Source organism: Oryzias melastigma, linkage group LG3 (assembly GCF_002922805.2).
Source record: "Oryzias melastigma strain HK-1 linkage group LG3, ASM292280v2, whole genome shotgun sequence".
NCBI classification, from domain to species: Eukaryota; Metazoa; Chordata; class Actinopteri; order Beloniformes; family Adrianichthyidae; genus Oryzias; species Oryzias melastigma.
Window position 1 is genome coordinate 35,148,119 of NC_050514.1, and position 9,993 is coordinate 35,158,111.

Below are 9,993 nucleotides of genomic sequence, written 5' to 3' on the forward strand. Positions count from 1 at the left end.
GTCTGTGATGCTCTGAGGAACCTCCGCTGATGGTTCTGCCCATCATGGCGGGTACTTGTATAGTGCTTCTCTACGTTCCTGAAGGCCCAAAGCACTTAGCAGGCACAGACCTATTCACTGAGTCACCCTCACATTCACAGCCTGGTGGCTCCACTGCTGAACACCGGCGTTAACCTCCAACCAGAGGCACTTCACCACAGCCAAAACACTCAGATTTAGACACGTGACGTAGTCAGTGAATACTTCAAGAAAATACAAAAATGAATGTAATTTACAAATAAAAAATAAAAAGATATCTCATCCGGTCCCGATGTTTAATTCTTAAATCAATTAATGACAAGCTTAAGTAATAGAGTAACCATAACAAAATGACTCGCACGTCAAGATTTTTACAAAATATTAAACAAAAAAATGGTTTGTAATCGAATAAATGCAAAAAAATAAAAAAATTTGCAATAGACCCCTTTCACAGTGACGTCAGACAAAATGGCTACAGGGAAACGGTGGTCGCATTTAGAACGGTAAAGCTGACGGCTGAACGCTGTCTGACACAATTTAACGTAAATAACAAAAGATGACCTCAACAATGTCAACAGAAAAATGTACAATGTTTATTCTATGAATGTCCTGCTGAACTGTATTTTCATTTCCTCTCTCGGATCGTTCTCAAATCTAAATAAAAATGCTTCATAATCCTCCAATATTGGATGTTTTATTAATAATATCAACTTTCATTTGAGCAGATTTTATTCTAACTGGTTCTATGTTGGTTGATGTTATTTCCTCGTATTTTTAGTGCGATCAGCACAAAAGCTGATAGAAATTCATGCTGTTCACATTTAATACCTGCAGCAAAGACGCAGATCTCTGTCTGCACGGATGTTAATCTCTTCCCAGGATAAATGTACTTGTTGTTCTGATGGATATTTTAGGGGATGATTGTAAAAACAGGAATGTTTGGTTCAGTGAAAATGTTCAGAGCAGATATCGAGACACGTAGTTTCAGCTTTCAAAATAAGAGCGGCAAGTAAAAAAAGAATCTCTGGGTGAACAAATTTTATAACATTACGTGGAAATGGTCACTTTCATATTTTTGGCAACAGCTTCAATGAATGTGATCATTTTTACCTTTATGTTCCTGCAGTTCAGACACAGTCAAACAAAGAGGAGTGACGTTAGAACCTGAGCTAACAGCAGCTCACTGACCGCAGGAGAAAACATCACAACAGGAAGAACTTTAATGTCAGACACGCTGGAACTGTCTGAGTTTTGATCTGTTTACATTATGTGAGGACGGAAATTTAGGAAACTTTTAACTGGTGAGAAAAGATCTTCTGCAGCTCCTTATAGCTAAAGCTAATGCTAGCGTTAGCATTAGCATTAGCACAGGTAAAGAATAAAATCATATTTACCTTCATCATCAAACATGCAGCATTCACTGAAGTACTTGTAACCTTCATCTAACTTTAACCGGGTTGTCAGAGAGAAATAATCCACGACTGGTTTAACATCATCCACGGAATTTGGGGATCAGCTGCAGCGTTCAGACAGGATTACTGACATTTGTACTCTGATTTGTGAATGATCTAAGAGGAGGAAATATTAATATAAATGTCCTACCTGACTGCGACAGACTGGCGACCTGTCCAGGGTGTACCCCGCCTTCGCCCATCAGCAGCCGGGTTAGGCTCCGGCGCCCCGCGACCCCGAAAGGGACACAGCGGTCAAGAAAATGGATGGATGGATGGATGTCCTACCTGAATACAATCAGGTAGGACATTTATACAATAAATATTGTACACATTTCAGTTACATTTGGTCAGGTTACCTTTTATTATTTATGTAAAATGGCGCCCTGCGACAGACTGGCGACCTGTCCAGGGCGTACCCCGCCTTCGCCCTTCAGTAGCCGGGATAGGCTCCGGCACCCCCGCGACCCCGAAAGGGACACAGCGGTCAGGAAAATGGATGGATGGATGGATGGATGTAAAATGGCTTTAAAAGCGTTCAGCTCTCAGCTTTCCCGTTCTAAACAAAACAAGCTGGAAGCGACTCGTCACACGTCCGGCGATGTGTGACGTCACGTAAAAAGGTTCCATTCTGTGGTTTCTCATGACACACTAAAACAGTTTTTAACATACAAACTGTTATTTTCCAAAGTTTTAGTCAAATAAAGACCCGCAAAAATTCCTCTGTAAAGAGTGGACAAAGCCGATTGCTTCCTGAGAACTGAATCGAAAGAATCGGCTTTCGAGGTGTCCGTCACTACTTTAAAGGACGTGTAGAAAGAAAATGAAATCTGTATTTCTGAATTTTCTTTATTCGAATCATTGTGAATCAGGAGCAAATGGAAAATTGCAGTAGGAAAAAGATTGTATTTGTGATGTAGGAAATACTCTGGGCGGGGCCACAAGCTCCATGCTAAACAGAGAGCTCTCAGCAACAGGAAAGAGGGGGTGGGATTGCTCTGTGCCAACAGTCCCGCCCACAACTCAGAGGGGGATTTCTGATGAGCTCCTGCCACTCTGCAGAAACTATGTCCCAGAAAACGACTCAGGTTTGTAGTTTTGGGCCATAAACAGTAAAATCATAATGGAATGATTTGGAAACGGATGAAATATGATCCTGTGGGACTTTTAGTGAACATCATGACGGGCAGATCTAAACTTCACGCTGTGATTGGTCTGATAACAGCAGATCTAAAAATACACGTTTTATCTCCTCCTACGTCACCAAGCGTGTGTTTGTTGGGCTCCAGCCTGTTCAGTCAAACATCTGACCTTCTTTTCTCTGGAGTTCCTTTCTTGGACAGAAAGTTATCCAAACAGAGTCCTGATCCGCCTCCTCCATGATGGATTCCTCAGAACCATCCGTCATCTCTGAGGAGCATCTTTAGAGTCTGGTGGGGGCGGACATGGCCGCTCTCTGCCCTGTAGGGGGCGCTGCACACAATGAGACATGTGAGGAGAGCTCCTGAGTGTTTGAATGTTAACAAGAACAGGTAAAGGAACCTGTGCAGCTCCGACTGGGTCTGCGGTTCTGCTTTGGACGGCAGCCGTATTGACTTTCAAAGACTTCCTCCTTTACTGCAGCAGATGACACTTCCAGCATCAGCTGGAGGATTCTGGGATGGTCTGCGGTTGCTGCTGCAGTTTCTGGTTCTGGCCCTCACACTGGACTGGGCTGCCGGCGCCGGGCGGACTCGTAGGAGCGTGTTCTCCTCAGAACTCTTGAGCTTCAGTTCTGAGGGGCTGATTACCGCCTCATTCCTCATCAGCTTTGGGCGCCGCGTTTTCCCGCTGGAAGCGTGTGCAGCAGCAAAGCTACGATTATCCCCGGCGGGCTAATCTGCAGGGAAGTGAGGGCAGCTAGCATGTGACCGCAGGGGCTGATGGGAACTCACAGAGCTCTGTTTGTTTGGGCGACATTTTCACAGATCCAGCCCGGCATATGACCGCGGCCTGCTCAGGGAGGACACGCCCTTAACGGCCTCCACGGAAACCTTGACCTGGACCTCAGGTGACTTCAGGGGGCGGAGCCCCAGCAGAGGGAGAATAATCAGGAAGGAAGGCCTTTGGTGTGACCTCAAAGGTGATAAACTCAGTCAGACTGAAGTCAACCAAGAACCAGAACCCTTGATCCTCACGGACCAGAACCTCATCAGAACTCCTCTTTCCCTCTGGCCTGGACCGGACTCCTCTTCCTCCTCTTCCTCCTCTTCCTCCTTTTCCCGGTCCGGATCGGTTCTGGCCGGGTCTGCGTTTCTGGGATGTGCTGATGATGAAGAGCAGATCAAAGCTGCAGCAGGATTCAGCACTGATCCAGATCTGCTGGGTCCAGGTTCTGGTTCTGGTCTGTGTCAGGGAGTTTCCTTCTCTGAGCAGCAGCAGAGGGAGGCGTGAGAACAGAGCGGAACAGCCGTCTCTCTTATCACCACGATTCCTCAGGTTCCTCCTCCACCTCCTCCTTTCCCTCCATCTTTTTTCTCTTTATTCTGACTTTTTTCAGATTTGTTTCATTTTTTTCTTCATCTTTTCTTCTGTTTCTAAAATGCTCATTTCTTTCTTTTCTTCCTCTCTTCTCATGTTCTCCTTCCTCCTCTCTTTCTCCTCTGTCTCTCCCTCCTCTCCTCCCTCTCTGCTGCTCCTCTTCCTGGCTCCAGGTCCTCCCGCTCCTCTTCCTCGCTCTCCTGCGGTGGATCTTGGCGTGGTTGCGGCGTGTTGCCTCATGCAGACCTGCAGGCGGATCAGAAGCGCCTCCTAATGCTTTAGTCATGAGCTGTTTAAAGTTTGAGGAGTCCTGACGACATCCAGAGCCGAGGAGGTGAAACCCGCCGAGGAAGAGGAGGCCTCAGCTGCTCGTCACGCAGCAGACGTTCACACTTCTGCAGAAACTTTCTTCAAACTTCTGCTGCAGCAGAAGTCACCAGAAACCCACCGGACTCGAACGCCTCTCTGCTGGATGGTGACCACTGAGTGGGCGGAGTCAAACCAGCCTCACATGATCACGCCGCTCCATTGATCTGAAGCAGCAGAGAAACCTTAGAGCTTTTAATGTTTACAAAACATGAATATGAAAACATGTTCAGGACCAGGTTAACTTCTGCCACGCCCACATCGTTACATCATCACGTTAACCACAAACCGACTTTGACGACTTCTCACTTAAAGATAAAGAAACGTTCTAAAACCTGTAAATGAAACCGACAGAAGATGGAGTCCAGGGGGTGGATTTTAGAGACACACAGCCAAGGAGAGGAGAACCGAAGAGGAGGAGAACCAAAGAAGAGGAGGTCCAAAGAAAGGAGAACTAAAGAGAGGAGAACCGAAGAGGAGGAGAACCAAAGAAAGGAGAACCAGAGAAGAGGAGGTCCAAAGAGAGGAGAAACGCCGGCACCACCCGATAACCACCAGGAGCATGTCGTGCTCTACACCAGCAATGTCTTACTCGGACTCCAGAGGGCGCTCTCTGCAGGAGCAGAACCAGATACAGAGACAAAAATCCATAAATCCATCCATCCATCATCCATCCATAAATCCATCCATCCTTCATCCATCCATCCATCCGTCTGTCCATCCATCCATCCATCCATCCTTCATCCATCCATCCATCCATCCGTCTGTCCATCCATCCGTCTGTCCATCCATCTGTCCATCCATCCATCCATCCGTCCATCCATCCGTCTGTCCATCCATCCATCCATCCATCCATGTATCCATGCATCTGTCCATCCATCCATCCATCCATCCATTTATCCATCCATCCTTCATCCATGCATCTGTCCATCCATCCATCCATCCATGCATCCATGCATCCATCCATGCCTCCATGCATCCATCCGTCCATCCATCCATCCATCCATCCATCCATTTATCCATCCATCCTTCATCCATCCATCCATCCATCCATCCGTCTGTCCATCCATCCGTCCATCCATTTATCCATCCATCCTTCATCCATGCATCCATGCATCCATCCATGCCTCCATGCATCCATCCGTCCATTCATCCATCCATCCATCCATCCATACAGATGTTTATTTTTCATCATCTCCGTACTCTCTGGACTTTTGGTTTGATTGATGTTTTCCTGATCTAATCGTCTGAGTTTTCATGCTTTTCTATAGTTAGGACAATCTGGGATTATTGCAATAAAGAAACTGAGTTTTATCATAACTGTCGGGATAACTCAAGGTCGGTTTGATGTTCTGTGCTTTCTGATGTGAACCGGAGCCTTAAGCTGTGAGTACTGAATATATTTGTTTTAAGGTTTCCACGGCAACGTTTATGGAACAGCAGCACCAAATGTTTGATCCAAACATTTTCAGCATCTCTCATGCAGCTTTCCATTTCAGCAGCAACTTCGGATTATCCGGACTCCTCAGAGCCCGGTCATATTGAAGTTCTGGACGTGAAGCTCCTCAAACATCTGCAGGTTTGGACTCAGGACCGAGGCGTTGAGGGGAACCTGGATCCTGAGGTCCGCTGTGGAGCTCTGCATTCATCTGAAAGTCTCAGCTTTAGTCAAAGTCTTTCTGTGTTTGGTGCAGTTGCTGAGACTGACTTCAACTGCTGTCAGGTCATTAAGCTCCTCCCACTGTCTCCAGCTGTCCGCTGTGAGGCAACACTGACATCTGCTGGTTACAAACAGAACTGCACAGTGGGGGTCAAAGGTCAAAGGCCTGCAGTGAACTCTGTTTCACTGAACCGTCTTTGAGCAGAACGTTTTGAAGGAAACCATCCTGGAGTTTGATGAACTCCAGAGCAGAACTTTCTTTTTTCTTCAGGTTTGGTTTGAGGATTCATGGACAGTTTCAGTTTATAAACCGAAGCAGACATTCAGAGAAATGTCTGCTCTAAACCAAAGCGAGAGAAAAGAAAGAAGACGGTAGATTCCACAGTGTGAGTTTGAGGTTCAGAGCCGGTCCAAACGGGTCAGCGGTGTCGGTGGGCTTCACCTTGGTAGGAGAACTGAAGAGCTTCCAGTGAGGAGCAACATAAAGGGAAGAAAACAGGATGCAAATCTGAAAAACAAATGAAAAAAAAAATATATAGAAAATCTGAAAAACAAAATAATATATTTTAAATTTGAATAAATACTGAAAAGTTAAATAAAAATCTACGGATCTAAGACTGTTACTAAACTAAAATAATTTTATTAGTAATAGCTGCTGTTTTATATTTTCAGTTTTCAGACTTTTAGGTGTTGATCCTAATTTTACGGGGGGCGGGGCTTTGAGACCTTCAGCTACCATGATTGACACAAGGTGACGGCGGTCATGGTGACATCATTTCCAAACAGCGTCTGCTGTTGGCGCCGCTGAAGTCTCCTCTGATAGGAGAACATCATCAGAACTGCACGCCTCTGTTTTAGAGCCCGACCGACAGTCAAAGCGTTCTGAGTGGAGAGTCTGAACGGGTTTTTTTCCAGAAGGCTGTTTGATCCACAGAACCAGAACCAGAACCAGAAAGGTTCTTGGATCACGCTTGGAAACAGCAGTGAGAAGGGAGAATCCATAGTAAAGTTTCTGTAGCTTCAGAGTTCATCCTTAGAATTATTTCTGATCTTTGATTCTCGTGTTTCTCCTCGAGATCCTCGCCTCCTCCGTCTCCTCAGGAGCAGTGGATGGAGGAGCTCCTCGTTATGCTGAAGCTCGCTGACAGCATCCGGCTCCTGTTGGTTTGACAAGTCAGATTAACTCCCATGATGCTCTTGGTTCAGGTCAGCTTAGTTTGTTGCTTTCCTGTCGGGGTTGGATCCTGTCTGGTTTGACTCCTCCCACCCTCCTGTAGCTCCGCCCCGGTATGAAATGAATTTAAATCATTTTGTTTCCTTTATTGGAGAAAATAAAATCGGCCTTTTTCCGGTTTTCCTCAGACTGACTCTGGGTGTAAAAATAGGAGAAAATGTCTAAATTCAGCTTAAATGTAAAGATCATTTCCGATAGCGGGAAAAATCTAACTTTTTTTTTTTTTTTTAGATTCATATTTTCAAAAGCAGGCGCGGATTCTATTACCATGTAGTTACTGCTGGTCGCCGCCAGGTGTCATGAAACCTCCGTCTCAATACTCCCCGTGCGGCGTGTCCCTCCGCGGATCCCGTAGGAGAGCAGAAACATGGCGTCTGACGGCGGCGGCGAGGAGGACTTCGTGACTTACGGGACTCCTCTGGAGCCTCTGGAGGAAGGTAGAGTCCGGCTGGAGGTTCACCGGAACCGAGACAGTTCTGGCGGGTTCACGGGGACAGGAGCGCGCGGGTGCGCGTTCACGCGGGGAGGGGGGATGCCATGTTCATCCTGGAAACGCTTCAGAAATCAGGTGGAACTTCCGGTTTGGGTCTTGGTCGTGTCCGGTAACAGAGAGGAGAAACAGGAGAAGTTAGGAGGTGTCTAGACCAGCATGTGAGCCTTCATCACCTCCTCCTCGGTCTCCTTCATCACCTCCTCGGTCTCCTTCATCACCTCCTCGGTCTCCTTCATCACCTCCTCCTCTGTCTCCTTCATCACCTCCTCTGTCTCCTTCATCACCTCCTCGGTCTCCTTCATCACCTCCTCCTCTGTCTCCTTCATCACCTCCTCCTCCTCCTCGGTCTCCTTCATCACCTCCTCCTCTGTCTCCTTCATCACCTCCTCCTCCTCCTCGGTCTCCTTCATCACCTCCTCTGTCTCCTTCATCACCTCCTCTGTCTCCTTCATCACCTCCTCCATGTTTGTTTTCCTGATAAAAGTACTGCAGACACCTAGAACCACATGGTTCCCCCCCTTCTGGTCCCACTTCTCTTAACTGTGGGTTTGAACCACAACCTTCCAGTCTCAGAGCAGACGCTCCACACTTGGCCACAGAGTTTGCTTTGTAACTTCAGCCTGTTCAAGTTTTTCAGTCTTTTATTTTGTAGATTTTTCTAAATAAAGCTGGAGTTGTTTCCTGTTTCTGAGGCTCTTCAGAGTTGATTTTCAAAATAAAAGCCCTTTGTTGATGTTTACGGTGAACTAACTTGCCCCCCCCCTCCACATTAACCGGCTCCGGTTACAGAACCAGAACCGGGACAGGTCCTGTTCAAATCCAAGCTCCGCCTTCAGCAGGTGTTTTCAGGTGATAGGTTTCAGGAACAGAACGGTTCATTTGTTCGGTGTGCTCCGGTTCTGGTCCGGTCCGTTAATGATCCAGTTCTGAGCTGGGCTGTGTTTGCAGACGAGCCGCTGAGGAAGCCCGTCCCGCTGCACGAGCAGACGGTCAAAGATGAGAAGGGGCGGTACCAGAGGTTCCACGGCGCCTTCACCGGCGGCTTCTCAGCCGGCTACTTCAACACCGTCGGCTCCAAAGAAGGTGAGTGTCCGGGCCTGACCGCCGGCGCCGCCGGCTCCATGGCGAGTCTTCTCACCTTCTTCATCCATCCGTTTAGGCTGGACGCCGTCGACCTTTGTGTCGTCACGGCAACAGAAAGCAGATCAGCATCTCGCCAGGCCGGAGGACTTCATGGATGAGGAGGTATGGGAGGGTCTGAGCAAGGGGTCAAAGGGTGATCGCCTCTGGGGGCGGGGCCTGCGTGGTCATTTCTAAATAAAGTGGGTGGAGCTGCTGACGGCGTCTCCGTTGCAGGACTTCAGCGAGCACGGGATCGCCCCCCGCCAGATCACCACCAGCCGCGAGTTCTCGTCGGGACACAGAGACGAGGTGGCGGACAAGGCGAGAGCGGTCGGCGCTCAGGCTGCCCTGATCCCCGGGGATCTGCTACTGGAGGAGCTCATTACACCTGCCAGGTAACCGCTGCCCCGCCCACTGCTCTGCAGACCGGAGCAGAACCGCCAAAGTCTGCCCAAACATTCGTGCTGACAAACAATGAGCTTCAGTTCGAGTCAAAATTCAGTAGAAGTTTGATAAGTTCATCTAAAGTTCTACTTCCTGAAAGGCTTTTATTTTGTAGATCAGTTGTGATTCTACATCCTGTGAGCTACACATTCACATTCATGATGACGAATCAGAGTGTTCCATAAACCCCTCCCTTACTGTCCGGGTCTCAGCATCAGTGAACCCGATGGAGGTTCGGTTCTGACCCGTTCTGAAAGTCCTTCTGAGCTGCGTCTGCCCGTCAGGTCGTCCATCGGCGTGGAGCTCCTGAGGAGGATGGGTTGGCGGGAAGGTCAGGGGGTCGGTCCGCGTGTGAAGAGGAAAGCACGGAGGCCGCAGACGGGTATGTGTGGTTCTCTTCTCTGAGGTTCTCCTCTCTTTGGTTCTCCTTTCTGTGGTTCTCCTCTCTGAGGTTCTCCTCCTCTCTGGTCCTCCTCTCTGTGGTTCTCCTCTCTGTGGCTCTCCTCTCTGTGGCTCTCCTCTCTGTGGTTCTCCTCTCTGTGGTTCTCCTCCTCCTCTCTGTGGTTCTCCTCCTCTCTGGTCCTCCTCTCTGTGGTCCTCCTCTCTGGTCCTCCTCTCTGTGGTTCTCCTCTCTGTGGTTCTCCTCTCTGTGGTTCTCCTCTCTGTGGTTCTCCTCCTCTCTGGT

At 48.2% G+C, this 9,993-nt stretch overlaps 1 protein-coding gene across 1 annotated transcript in view; it reads left to right on the forward strand.

Moving 5' to 3' along the window:
* Positions 1-7,177: 7,177 nt before the first annotated feature.
* Positions 7,178-9,993, forward strand: part of gpatch1 (G patch domain containing 1) — a 7,990-nt gene continuing 5,174 nt past the window's right edge. Inside the window, exons 1-5 of the mRNA XM_024295043.2 lie at positions 7,178-7,686; positions 8,691-8,825; positions 8,902-8,987; positions 9,099-9,259; positions 9,593-9,690. Coding sequence (XP_024150811.1) covers positions 7,617-7,686; positions 8,691-8,825; positions 8,902-8,987; positions 9,099-9,259; positions 9,593-9,690 — 550 coding nt within the window. The 5' untranslated portion in view covers positions 7,178-7,616. The remainder of the gene's footprint in view (positions 7,687-8,690; positions 8,826-8,901; positions 8,988-9,098; positions 9,260-9,592; positions 9,691-9,993) is intronic.